Here is a 14,515-nt window from a genome sequence, read left to right on the forward strand (position 1 = left end):
AAGGGGGAGAGAGAGAATGACACATATGTGAATGTCCTGATTCCACATGACACTGTCCTACCAGAGGTGACCCCTCTGCTTTGGGTCTCCTGAATTATGAGTGAAAGGAAGAGGCTGTTTCCATCATAACTCACCTTCACTGTGACACTGTCACCAGCAGACATGACCAAGACACAGCAGCCTTCTCTGAACTCCCTCCTGAGTTTCACCGAACTGGCCACCACTATCCAAACATCTCTGCACTCTGCAGCTTCTGTTGCTGAGTTCGCCCTCTGCTAGGACACACACACTTCACATCTCTGCACTCTGCAGCTTCTGTTGCTGAGTTCGCCCTCTGCTAGGACACACACACTTCACATCTCTGCACTCTGCAGCTTCTGTTGCTGAGTTCGCCCATTCCTAGGGCACACACACTTCACCATCCTCTAAAAGTTCTCTCCTCCATCAAATCCCAAGACACTGATGGATTTGGAAACCTTTTTTTGGAAGGGTTTCCAGATGAATCTTCTATACTTTGCTCTCACATGTCTAAGTCCATTAATATCTAACATGCACCAAGTCTATTATAAATACTCAGCAAATTTTGTCAAGAGAATTAATGAATCTAGCTCAAATCAGCCAGGCACCGTCGCTCTCCGAGTATTCTGAAGTTGAGGAACTTACCCTCTTTACCCTCAGGAGGTATCTACTGCCTGCATATGCAAACCATCTGACCCAAACACCGCACATTGTTGTGAGATGGAAACCCTTAGCTTTGTTCACTGATCAGTGGCCGACAACTGCACCCCCAACAGAACTCACCCCTCGAGTCTCATCAGAGACGTGTGAGTTGCAGGAGCACGTCCTTCCTTTTTATTAGTTAATGTGTCACACATGCCCAAGCTAGCCGGGACTGCTGCACTGTAAAAGGCAGCCGCTACTCTGAGCTCTTCTTAGAATCCTAGCAGTGCTTCCTTTGAACTTTCATGATCCTCATGGAAGGATGCCATGATGATCAAATATGTCAACTACAGGAGAGCAACAAATGAGGCCGCCAGGATGGAAACCATACCAAAGCCTGCCACATGCCTCAGGTTCACCATTATATCAGAGCAGAAAGAGAGACATTGTGGTACAGGTTGTGTGGTCTTGGTGGTCATGAGAAGCCCTCATTCTGAATGCAGAGGTGAGCATGGTTAGTGATGACTGTGGCTACACAGAGTCCTACTTCATGACATTCTCTGCAGCTACAGAATAATACTCATTACGTCTCTGACTTTTCCACATTCCATGGCTCTGGCCTTCTCCAATTTTTCTGTAGTGTCTAACTTTCATAACTTTACCTATATTTTGAGGGAAAATAAATGAGCAATGTTGACAAAAGTTCTTTCTTCATGCAGTCACATTGCAGACCTCCAAACCACCAAATCTGTGACTTTATAACAAAACCACTTTAAAGACCTCCAAATCATCCAATCAGAGAAGCCCACAGATCTCTAAACCACCCAAAAAGAGCACCTACACACCTCCACACCACCCAATCAGAGTGACTCACAGACTCCAAACCACCCAATCAGACTGGCTGTGGTTGGTTCTTCTGTTCCTGTGTCTTTTTTCTTACAGGCATTTAAGATGGCATTGGTCAGTGATCAGTCAGGACATAAAAAGACTATGGTCAGAGAACCAAACTGGACCATCATGCTGTTTATAAAGTGCTATTAGTACACGGCCATGCCAACTGATGACCTATGATAGTTTAAAAAAAATGGAGTAGTAGTGCCAGAAACCATGGGCTTGCTGGGCAGTGGTGGCGCACGCCTTTAATCCCAGCACTCGGGAGGCAGAGGCAGGCAGATCTCTGAGTTTGAGGCCAGCCTGGTCTAAAAGAGCTAGTTCCAGGACAGGCTCTAGAAACTACAGGGAAACCCTGTCTCGAAAAACCAAAAAAAAAAAAAAAAAAAAAAGAAAGAAAGAAAAGAAAAGAAAAGAAACCATGGGCTTTAAGGTGGAGATCATTATATGTGGAGTTTTACTCTTTGCATCCATCTGAGTGTTTTTGCCTTGCCTTTCTCCCTCTCCCTGGAGATGGACAGGCCTTGCTCACTACCCTGCATGTATCACCCAACCAGGCACATGGGAGGTGCAGAATGTCTGCAGGTTATGAACAATTTGCAGACTTCCTAAGAGAAAAAAGCATTCGCTTCTATGTGAAGCTCTCAACTCAGCCACACATCTGGAATCACTGCTTCTGGGTATGTGTGTAATGAACTCATGTTGAGAAATTTGTAAATGGCTGGAGAATACACCAGAGAGGATTTTTGGCACAAGGTGCAGTTTTAATATAAATGCCACGGGCTCACTGTGGGGCTTAGAGGGGGCAGAGAAGCACATGTTTATAGCTGTGTTATGCTGAGTGGAACACACGCTAAATCACCAGGCAAATCAGAGCTGTGGGATCTGGGCAACATCTGCAGAAAAAGAACTCAGAGGAAGAAATGTCTGAAAAGTTGCTGATAGGAATATCACTTTATGATTTTTGTCAATTTATTTGACTCTTGTCAACTGATATTACCCAGAAATTTTTTTAAACACCCTACTGCTATAAAGAATAAAAATATCTGTCCTTCTTTTTTTTTAGTTTCTGTGAGGAGTCTGCAACTCTGCTTTGTGAAAAGTTTCACCAAAGCAACTCCTTATTAACAAGAAGAAATCACAACCTACTGGAAATCACACTATGCCAAGGAGATGTATGAAGAAGCAACCATTGTCAGAATGTCGTGTTAAGCTACTGCTGAGGAGCAAAGATGGCCTTAGTGCTCCGCTTTAAATAACCTCCCTGGCCGCAGTGATTCCACACTAAAAAACTCCAATATTTAGGGGAAAGCTGAACCTATGCGATTGTTCGATGAAACTATCTTTAGTGTGTGTGTGTGTGTGTGTGTGTGTCCAGGCATGTGGAGGTCAGAGGACAAGCTGGTTCCTTCTTTCTACCTATGGGTCCAGGAGATCAAACTCAGGTTGTCAGTTGAAGCTCAGGTCATTAGTCTTGGCAGCAAGCACCTTTCCCTGCTCAGCCATCTTGCTGAGCATTGATTGAACTTTCATCAGCAGAAGATCCTGGGCACATGGTCACAGACGTGATACACACATTATCCAGCCCAATATGGTTGGCTAGCATTCCTCCAGTTCCCACACTTCTGGAGCATTTTCTATAATGCAACCAGACTTATGGACACTGTCACGTGTTCATAGTTTTCTGATTCTACAAAGTTCTCTAAAAATCTCCATATGCTTCAAGAGAAAGTCAACATTCCTATGGCAAAGCTGTTTGTGAGCTTCCATGTGTGTCTGCCTGGCTCTTATCTCCTTTCCACACTAGCCTCTCATCAGCCCTCCTCCTCTGTGCTCTGGGCTCAGGGCTGCTCTTCAACAGAATTGATAAGGTCTGATTATATCTTTGTTCCTTATTCCATCCTCTCAGGTCCTGAAGGATCTTTATACATGACATTTCCAACCCTGATGGGAACTGACTTTTCTATGATCTGACTGCCATCTGCTTTTTCCTTGAGCATATTTCATCTTTTTCCTAGTGGCCTTTCTTGATTCTTGATAAAAACTCTTCTGGGACACCCACCAGAAATCTAACCTCAGGAAATGCATCACATTAAAGACTAATGAAGACACATCTTAAGTTTAACTGTGGGATGTTATGTTGATGTCTCGCCCAAGAGAACAATGGTTCCTGAAGTCAATGTGCAAATACCATTGTACACACTCTCCCAAGAACTTCAACTGTGGGTCTCTTGGATAAATATTACATGTTCTGTTGTCCAATCATTTGATCAAAGTACTTCTTAATTTGTATTAAAACATATCTTGTAATGAAATCAAAATATATCTTGTTATGAAAGCCATTCATATAAACAAAGTCAGTTAGAACAATGTAAAGATAAGCCACGTGGCATGGTTCTGTGTAGTAGGGCAAACAGCACAAGAGATTCTGAAGAACCACATGAAGCACAGAAAACAGACCATTAATGTGCTTAACTGAGAATGTCTAGGCAGCAAGAATTCAGAGACAGGCCATTTCCTACTATATCGGCTCAAAGGAGCGTTGCTCCCCCAGCCATATACAGATGTGGCAAATTCACAGTGGCCCAAACAAGAGGAACGGATGCTGAAGGGGCACAGGACAGAAGCAGCAAATGAGTGGAGTGAATTCAGTCTGTGGAAAGTGCTTTAAGACGAAGCACAGAAGAGAAGCAAATAGGCAGAAAAACGTATGGAGACATAGAAATGAAGAGAGCCTAATAAGGCGTCCACAGAAGCCAGAGAAGTCCAGCGGTCAAGCCACCTCCAGGACACAGTGCAGGTGCCCATGAAGAACAAACTGCACTCTGCAGCTTCCAGGAGGAGGAAGAGTCAGGTGGCTGACTCTGCAGACTTCTGCACAATTAATTTCACCCCTGGGCTATAAGGTGTGGCACACCTTCATAACCATGTCTGTTGCCCACGGTGTAGGAAGCTTGTGACATTCCAGAGAGAGAGCTGACCCAGGAAGAACCGCATTCATGAAGACTTCAGAGTGTTGCAGGCCTAAAGGAGGGCCAGCTCTTGAGTCTCACCCAAATACACCTTAAGTGAGCATCACAGGTCTCTGGTGAGGAACGGGAAACAGCCTTGCTTCTGATTGCAGTAACATCCACAAACACACCACTGGGTTCATCATTCTGTGTTGTGTTTAGACAGAACAATACACAGGCACCCAGATGGGAAGACATCCCAGAAACTTGTCAGGGTGTTTCCCTTCTACCATCTTCTCTGGAGGAAATGGTGGCAGAGAAGCAAGAACGCAAGAACAAAGCAGATTCTGCACATTGCTTAACGCTCCCGAAAGGGAGCCAACATGCCACCTCCATTACAAACTTCCCATGCACAATCCTGCTGCCTAAGAATTAATTCTTTCAAAGATTATCTCTAAAATGGAAAAAGTCCTAAGGTTTTCATATTATATCCTATCTCTCTAGTTCAGTACACACGCTGTCTAAAAAGACACAAACACATCTATACACATACATACACATACATACTCATACATAAATATGCATGTACATATACATGTGCAATGGATATGGACAGCCAGAGACACACATGCATATGCACACACATGAACACATACGTGACACACATGCACACACAAACGCATGCATGCATATGTGCACATCCATGTGCACATATACACATGGTCAGGCAAGCATACAACCATGCATATGCAACACATGTACACATGCATATATATGTACCCATATGCATATGTGCACCCACTCCCATTAACACACATGCATGCACACGCGCGCGCGCACACACACACACACACACATATGCACATAGAAACACTCATATGGTAAGCAAACAGGAATATGTGATATATGAAAGATGCATTTAACTGTTCTCTCTAGAAATTAGTTTTCTCACAAATTAGTTCTAAGATACACCAACCATCTCATGAAAAGAGAAATAACAAAAGAGTTTCTTTAAAACGTATTACATATTTCTGTGAATGAGACAAAGCTCTTTGAAGTTTACTGGGGTTTTTTATTTAGATCATATTCATGTCTAGAAGAATAATAGAGAAAATGAGTCAGTCCTTCCTTCTATGTGCGCTGGCAAACTCAGGACCTTAAACTAGAAGCTGTCTCTACCGTGTAAGCAACATTACAGTCAGACCAGGGTGTGTGCTAACTGGGAAAACATGATGCGGAGTATGAGAGCTGCATCAGAACTAGGACTGGTGCTGCAGAGAAATGAGGCCAAGCTACATGTGTGCTAAACTGCAGAAGCCAATGTGTATACCAGAAACATTCCCAAATTAAAAGGCGTGTAATTCCTATCACAAGAATCTCTTACTTAAATGTAAGCAAAAACTAAAACAATACAGTATACAGAAGGGAGCCCCAGGCTTCTGCTTTCAAATCGCTTCAGTAATAAAGTCTATTACTGAACGCATGTGAGTGTGGAAGTCTTACTAATATGACCAAATGTGGCCATGCTATTGCCTTCTGCCTACCTACAGTAAATTTTCAAATTTTTTACAAATACGGAAAATCAGGGAGAAATAATGTTTTATATTTTACTAAAAAACTATGTGACCATCAACCCTGATGCCCAACTGCCGTTGTCTGATTGGAGCTCATGGCTCTACAGTGAAGGCAAAGGGGAGAGGTGCAGTCTAAGCATCTAGGAAATTACCTTCAGTGTCTGCTTTGCTTTGGCTGTGGAGACATAGGCACAACCATGAAGACCCTACTGAAAGAAGAAGATACAGGTTCATAAAGCTCTCTCCATCTCCACTGCAGATGGCGAACCGACAGCACCTAAAAATGCAAACTGATCCTTTGTGACAAGATTAAAGAAAGCTTTTTTGTTAGTTACGATAAGAATGACTATTTATCTCTTTAAATCCTGTAGTGGGGGGATTGTTTTATAACACTGGGGTGCACAGTGTTTGAGATGAGAGAGGCACACATCCTCTGGGAATTACACACTATGTTGGGTCTTGGTGTTTCAAAATGCAAATGTCAGGATGGTCCCTTTTCTGGAGTCCTGTGGTCTCCTGTTCCAAAACAAAGGAAGCAAGTGAGGGAAGAATTTTCCTGGGGGAAAGACAGCAGGTGCAGCTCTCAGTTCGCACAGAATGCCACAGCCCAGAGGATGCCTAAGAAAGTCAAAGAAAGGTGTTAAGCAAAGGATCCTGCCATCATGGCTTGGGTTTCCTGTCCCACCATGTCGGGCTCTTGCTGTTTGACAAGACCCCACACCACAAAGCTGTGTGCCATGCAGTGTTATCTCACTTTCATGCCCTTCCGTTGTAACCAAATATGTATTTTGGGACAGTCCAAGGTCATAGGGCTACAAGGAGTCATCTGTTCTATCTGATGGGCAATTCAGTAAAGAGTTCAGAGGGAGTGGGAGTTGCAGTTTGCAGCCCAGGCTTTCTGCACAGACACAGTGTAGGAGGCAAGCTGAGTCATCTCTGGGAAGTAAGAATTTCCTTTACTATGACTGGATATGAATGTGGCTGCAGTTCTCTTGGTTGGTTATCTGCCCAGGTCATCTTCCATTTTATTCTTAGAGTATTTCATCTCTAGTCTTCCTTCAGTGGAAATTGGCACCTATATTACTCAACAGATCCACTAGAGTTAGGCACCAGGCTCTAAAGAGCCTATTCATAGTTTTGGTGCTAAGATAACCTTGAAATTCCAGTTCCTCTGGAATGCTAACTCAGTAATAATTCTGTTGTTGTTACAAGACGTTGAGGAAATATATACATGGCGAATGTGATCCCTGCATGTGAAAGGAGGTCCTCCTTGCTGAAGACCCCGCGTCACTTCTCATGCTAGCCGTGAGCTTGAACAGATGTTCCCTAGCATCTGTGAGTGGAGCTTTATAGCATGTGTGCAAGGCTGTCTGCAGGACTTCCTTCTGTAAAGCTACAGTCTGGCTTACACTGAGTCCCCTAGGAACACGGGCAGTGCTGCTTATCCTCAGTCCTCTCGGGCAGTGAAGCAATGTGTTGCCAACAAAGTTATATGCCCAAAGAGAGTCTACATTTCCCACAATAATCCAGAATTTCAAAGCACCATGAGTAAGTAGCAAAAACAACTCCCAGGCTGGGTAACAGACACGACTGGCCCATGTGTAGATGGAGATAAGTTAGCATAGTGTTGTGTACGGTATTATTGCCATGGTCTGGAACTCTGGAGACTTTCTGCCCTCCGCAAAGGTTTAAAGACAAACATGAAACCTAATCTGCACTTCATGTGCTTTTCAGTGAAGCCTGAGAAAGCCTCCATTGTCTCTGCTCTCCATGGTCTGTGAAGCTGGATTGCGGGGAAAATGTGGTGAGCACAAAATGAAAGATAGAAAGTGCTAACCAAGAGGGCTGCTGGGAAAGAGACGGAAACATCAGATAGGTTGTCTTCAAAACTAATCTAAAGACCCCTTTACCTGTCTGCATCTCAAATACAATTATACGCGAGATTCGTGGGTCACTAACTGTTGTTTATATCACAAACTATCATAAAGGAACTCTGGGCTAGAATAAGGCATTTCAGTGCTGTTGACAAGGGCTGAGCCGGTGTGCAGCTGTAGGATCACAAGCCTCTGGGAGACGCTAACTAACAGCAGCTGGCGCCACCAAGAGGGCTGCATTCAGGAGAAGATTCCTTCATGCAGTGGTCACCCTTTAATGCTGAGGGGAAACAGGCACATCTTACTTGCAAAGTTTTTTGTTTACTTTTGTAATTTCAGCAATTTTAAGAAGCTTGATTTATCATAAGCACACCTGATAGTGAACTGCAATTGTCAACGTGACTGGCTTTAGAGTCACGCAGGAGACACACCTCTAGGCACACCTGTGAGGGCACACTGCGTGTGGGCGGCACTGTCCCTCTGCCTCGGAAAGCAGACTGCAGCACTGAATTCAGCGGAGACAGGTGGCACAGAGCCGAACTCCAACGTCTTTGTGCACCCTGCTGCTGCACTCTCCGCATGGTGGACTGCACTCTTACACTGTAGCCAAAGGCATGCTTCCTTCCTTAGGTCGCTTTGTTCGCCAGTTTATCACAACAAGGAAAGGAACACACTGATAACCAGTTCAGAAGTTCTAGACCTTGTTCTTCCCACAGTCTAGAGCAGGGGTTTTCAACCTGTGGGTGCTGATCACTTTGGGGTTAAACGACCCTTTCACAGGGATTGAATATCAGACAGCCTCCGTATCAGATATTTACGTTATGATTCATAACAGTAGCAAAATTACAGTCATGAAGTAGCAACAAATAATAACTTTATCGTTGTGGGTCGCTACAGCATGAGAAACTGCATTAAAGGGTCACAGCTCACAGCTTTAGGGAGGTTAAGAACCACTGAAGAGTTCCTCAAATTCTTGCTTCTAACACAGTGGTAGGAGACTATTTTGCAAAAAAACGATGTCTTACCAAATTTTAAATGATTACTCCCATGTATTAGTTACTGGCAAAGTCAAAAATATCAATTAGTATGATTAATGCTACTGATGTTTGGAACGTGCCACTCCAGTGAGCTGGGCTGCAAGGCTTTGTGATTAAGGGGACAGCACCAACTGCATTTAGCACAGATAATACAGTCTTACCAAGAAGTGGAAAAGAATAAAATCTTTCAGGAATTAGAGGGAAATGCCAGGCAAGGACAGAAGTGACCAGGCCATACAGAAATTTGACTTTTCTATCTGCATGGGAGACAGCATTAAAGACATATTGTTACTTCTTACTGGAGATACTTGCACTGCCTAGCCTGTCCATGCATACTCACTGCAAGCTCCACGATGGCCCAGTGTGGATGTATTTCCTCATGGGTCTGCTGCGTTCTCTTTATGCAGCCTGAGCCCACGAGAGGATTATACAGGACTTATAAAGACAAATAATTCAGTTTCTCCACCTCAGGCTAAGCAAGTCTCATCAATAATTCAAGAGCGCACAACGCTGTATGTAATTGCTCCATTCCCTTCATTCCTCTCCCCTCTACACAACTCCCATTTGGACTAGCATAGATGACTTAAACCAAAACTATTCTTGTTTGGAAGACTTCAAGAGGAAGAAAAAAAAATCAGCTTGCAATTTCACATTACTGTGGGATGTTCATTTTGTTCTTTTTAAGACAAATGTCTGACAAATTTAAATTTTTTGTTATGTTTTGTTTTTTGAGACAGAGTTTCTCTGTGTAACAGCTCTGGCTGTTCCGGAACTCTTTTGTAGAACAGGTGGGCTCCAAACTCACAGAGCTCTGCCTACACCTGCCTCCAGGGATTAAAGGTTTGTGCCACCAAACACAGCTAAGTATTTTCATCTTAAGGAAAATGTAAATGATAAAATTTATTATGTAGATTTTAAACTTATAAAATTCAGAGACCATAATTTTGTAATACGATTTAAACTGGGTTTATTACTTACTGTCTGGATGCCCTCTGCAAGGTCACTAAGCCTCTGCTAGCTAACAGTAGGATGCGTAAATTAAGGATCACATTGGCTTGTTTTGATGAGTAGCAACAGTACTAAAATGAGATCGTTTATAAGCCAATGTCTTTGATAAGTCCCGTCAAAATAAGAATTATCTAAAACTACTAACGGGGGGATGTTGGAACTCCTGAAGAACGATGTGAAAGTCCCATCACAGTGAGCAGACCGCTGCTACTGTGGAGGGATGCCACGCTGTGGAGGGAGGCTACATTGTGGAAAGATGCCACACCGTGGAGGGACACCACACCGTGGAGGGACACCACACCATGGAGGGACAGCACACCGCGGAGGGATGCCACACCGTGGAGGGACAGCACACCACGGAGGGACAGCACACCGCCGAGGGACAGCACACCGCCGAGGGACAGCACACAGAGGAGGGACAGCACACCACACCGCGGAGGGACAGCACACAGAGGAGGGACAGCACACCGCGGAGGGACAGCACACCATGGAGGATGCTATGACCACTGCAGGGAGATTTGTCACAATTTCTTGGTTCCCCTTTCAGTTCTGTGCTTTGGAAGCATAAGCTGTTGTGCTGAAGGCCGAGTTGTGCTCAGTAATGAGTTCATACCAACCAACAAAGCCAACACCATCTGAGTTCTTTCAGTTGGGGGTAACTCCTTAATTAATTATTTTTGCATTTTTCTACCACACATCACTTCCTCGGGAAGGGGCAAACAGGGTTTGTTATTGTTTGTTAAGTGCCAAAGAGACATTTCTGCCAGAGTGTCATCTACGCCCTGTTGTTAGCACCAGTGAACAAGGGTTAATACCAAGTAAAAATTCTTTAAAGGAGCAAACACATTCTCTAAAAGAAGGTAATTTAAATGCTGAATTTACTGCATTCAGTTTTAAGTATTTTGGGCTCCTTTGCCTAAACTGATGCCGTGCTGGGACAAATGGACCAGAACGGGAGGTGTTCAAAAATGCGCCTTTTCAGCCGGGCGGTGGTGGCGCACGCCTTTAATCCCAGCACTCGGGAGGCAGAGGCAGGCGGATCTCTGTGAGTTCGAGGCCAGCCTGGTCTACAAGAGCTAGTTCCAGGCCAGGCTCTAAAAAAGCTGCAGAGAAACCCTGTCTCGAAAAACCAAAAACGAAAAAAGAAAAAAAAATGCGCCTTTTTGTTTTCATGGATCTGAGCACTGCAGCCATGTTCTGGGATTTTATGTACCTAGATGGAAACAAGGCCTTTAAAAAAGCATAACTCGTTAATCTGGTTTGGTTTTGTTTTTTTTTTTTTTTTGTAAATAAAATTGCCACTCTCCTAACTTTCCAGGGTGGATGGGTGGGCACAAACATGGGTCTCCAGGTTCTGGGTAACGGCTGCCCCTGCAGTGCCTGCGATGAGACAAGCGGAGGCTTTAATCTGGCTTCCTACTTCTTCACAGCTCTGGGTTTTTACACAACAGCCTATTTTTCATCACCAGGAGAAGTCTGCAATTTGACTCTGGCTATTTGTTACTCCCAGTAAATCAATATGTGTCAAAACAGCAGCAGGTAACAGGACTCTCTCATTGGACCTCCCCTCAGAGTCCCAGAAGACAGTGCCAGGGTCGGTTACTATGGCAACAGATCTAGGTACCTTTCAGGCTTATCCAGCCATAGTGAGTTGATTTTCACCACACAGACTTAATATTCTGAAGAAATTTTAGGGCAAAGAAAAAAAATCTCATGAAGTCAATAACAATGTGTGTGACCTTTCCTTTGATCTTAGATGAGTTAATTCAGAGACACCTTCTGCAAACCCTTCTCCTGACTGCCAGCTAAATTATTTATTGCCTTTTATTTAGGGCTCCTGGACATTCACATTTCTTAAAATGGGAGACAAAAGGTCTGGAACTATGAGATTTTTAGATCGAAGAGCATTAAGTTGAACAAAATGCAGAGGCAGGCTATGAAAATGTCGCAAAGGAAAACTGATGGGCTTCAGAGTTTTCAGCAGTTACCAATGGAAGACTCAACAAGATGATTCAGGTAATCAGAGAACTGTCTGAGTTTTATTGTGGGATTCAAACAGATAATGGCGTACCTTAAATTGCACAGAGCTCTAACTCATTTTGACACTGACAAAAGACCACGCATTTTGAGCGGCGCCATTTGGTTAGCATCTGTAGTAGTCGTACTAACTGTGACTGATGCAGGCAAGCGAGAAGCTGCATAGACAGAATGAGCCCAGTTGTTCACGTAGGGGAAATGCACTCTGTATTCTGAGAACTTTAAGGGAAAATGGCAGAGGGTGATTTATTATAATCAACTGTAAATGTGTCATAAAACTGGACTTTTAAAATGCTGATCTAGTTTGAAACAGAGTCTCATATTTCCTCGGCTACATAGCAAGTGACCCTTCTGCCTCCACCTCCCTCCCAGGAATGTACCGCCTTCCCCACCCTATAAATGACTAGCATTTGACAGCCAGCACTAGGAGGCTTGGAGTGGAGTGTGCTCTTCCAGGAGTCTGGACTTAAACCTTATGTACATAACACTTACTTGAAATAGTAAACACTCTGTTAGCTATAGAAAATATTAAAAACAATTTCCTAGCTTTCTGTATGAAAGAGTTGAATCTCTTGGACAAAGTACACAAAGTATTTTGGGAAATTCCTAGCACAAATGTCACCAATTAAATTCCCGTTGTCTTTCCTACAAAGTCTCTCTGCTTATTTCCTTGGGAATCATTTCCAGACAAAACTGAGTACAGACCCAGTATTTCCTCTTCATTAGCAAGGGCCTTGAGATACATTATTTTTTTGTAACAGTGGTAAGCAAGTTCTAGAAAACTTGTATTTCAATACAATTCTGAGTTTTAAATAATTTAAAGTTTTGTTTCAACCCATAGTATCTTTTCTAAAATGTGTTCTCCCTAACTTAAGATGACACTCTAAGAAAAACAAGGGACGGGGACCAATTCTAAGGTTGAATAGCTTGGGAAATACTCCTCAGGATTTTCTCTCTAGAAGATTAAAGAATGAATACTGAATGCTCCAATGAGCCGCAGGTAAAGAAATCAGCATCACTTACTGGTAAAGGGTTAATGTAAACGTCGAGGGTTTGGACCCAAGTTTTACCACTCCTTAGATATTTCAAAGGATTTGAAAAGACTGAGACACTTCCACTGTGTGCCCATGTGCTCTAGTTTCACCATGTGTCTCAGGCTGGCCCTTTCCCCACCGTCCTCCTGCCTCAGTCTCCCGACACTGGGACTGCAGGCATGTGCCACTCTCGTCAGACTGTGTAATTTCAGAAGTCACTTGAGTCCTGTGTCTTAGCCTCCTTGACTTTAAAATGGGAATGGCAGCGAGTTTTCTACCACTGTGGTGAGGAACTGCAGCAAGATATCCAAGCGTTCAGAAGAGACTAGTAAAGTCAACTATTGTCAGGGAACTTTTGGTTATGCGCATTTGTTTAACTCTGTGAAGCTGGGCCTGTCTAAAGCACCTGATGTCTAATAAAGAGCTGAATTGTCAATAGCAAGGCAGAAGCAAGGATAGGCAGGGCTGGCAGGCAGAAAGTATAAACAGAAGGAGAAAGAGGAATAGAGGAACTAGAGAGAACAAGGAGAGTAGGATGTCAAGGGTCAGCCACTGAGCCACCCAGCCAGCCACAGAGTAAGAATGAAAGTAAGATACACAGAAGTAGGAAAAGGAAAGAGCCCAGAGACAAATGTAGATGGGATAATTTAAGTTAAGGAAAACTGGCTAGAAATAAGGCAAGCTAAGGCCAGGCTTATAAGTAATAATAAGCCTCTGTGTGTGATTTATTTGGGAGCTGGGTGGTAGGTCCCACCACAAAAGGCAAAAGAGTAAAGCATCATACTACAAACTATCGTGATTTAGAGTCATTTAACAAGCTGGCGAAACTCTTTACTGTCAATCTCTACAGATGTCTTCATCAGTTTTCAGAATGCTTGCTGTTTAGAATATACTTTGAACAACCCAAATTTATTATTATTATTATTATTATTTCCCATTATTATGGGAATACATTGTGGTTAATTTAGAAAACTCTCATGTTCATGCTTATGTTATCTCAAAGCATATGATGCCCTGCTCATAACACTAGAGGAATGTTGCTAGGTGTGGAGATTTTGCCCCATGGGAAATCTACTGGCTCAGCAGGGTAGTTTGCTACTATTTCATACACCAGTACAGATTGTTCATACTGGTCTATTATTCTGGTGTATTTCCACGTTGCTAAGTTTTATAGGGATGAGATATCAAGTAACTAAAGCACTGATGATCAAAGAGATTGCAGCTCTAGTTCACTAGTGAGGTCTGCAGAGACAAAACACAGTACTCAGAGAGGGGATTAGTATTTGTGAGTTTCCTAGGGATAATCATCAACAAAGTAAGACTTCAAAATAGAAAGAATTGTAAACAAAATCAGAGAAGAGCTTTATCCAGGTGTGAGTTCTGTCAGCCGAACTGGATTTGGGATCACCTAGGAGACACAGACCTGAAATGTCTGTGAGGGTGTTCCCA

The 14,515-nt window shown here is 43.3% G+C and overlaps 1 protein-coding gene across 4 annotated transcripts in view; it reads right to left on the reverse strand.

Moving 5' to 3' along the window:
* Nucleotides 1-14,515, reverse strand: part of Gas2 (growth arrest specific 2) — a 107,910-nt gene that overhangs the window by 25,491 nt on the left and 67,904 nt on the right. For 3 of the 4 annotated variants that reach the window (XM_038313810.1, XM_038313815.1, XM_038313813.1), the window contains exon 7: nt 6,229-6,282. The exons of the other annotated variant lie outside the window; for it this stretch is intronic. In XM_038313810.1, the coding sequence (XP_038169738.1) occupies nt 6,229-6,282 (54 nt within the window). The remainder of the gene's footprint in view (nt 1-6,228; nt 6,283-14,515) is intronic. 4 annotated transcript variants of the gene reach the window in all.

This window comes from Arvicola amphibius, chromosome 12 (assembly GCF_903992535.2).
Source record: "Arvicola amphibius chromosome 12, mArvAmp1.2, whole genome shotgun sequence".
NCBI lineage: Eukaryota > Metazoa > Chordata > Mammalia > Rodentia > Cricetidae > Arvicola > Arvicola amphibius.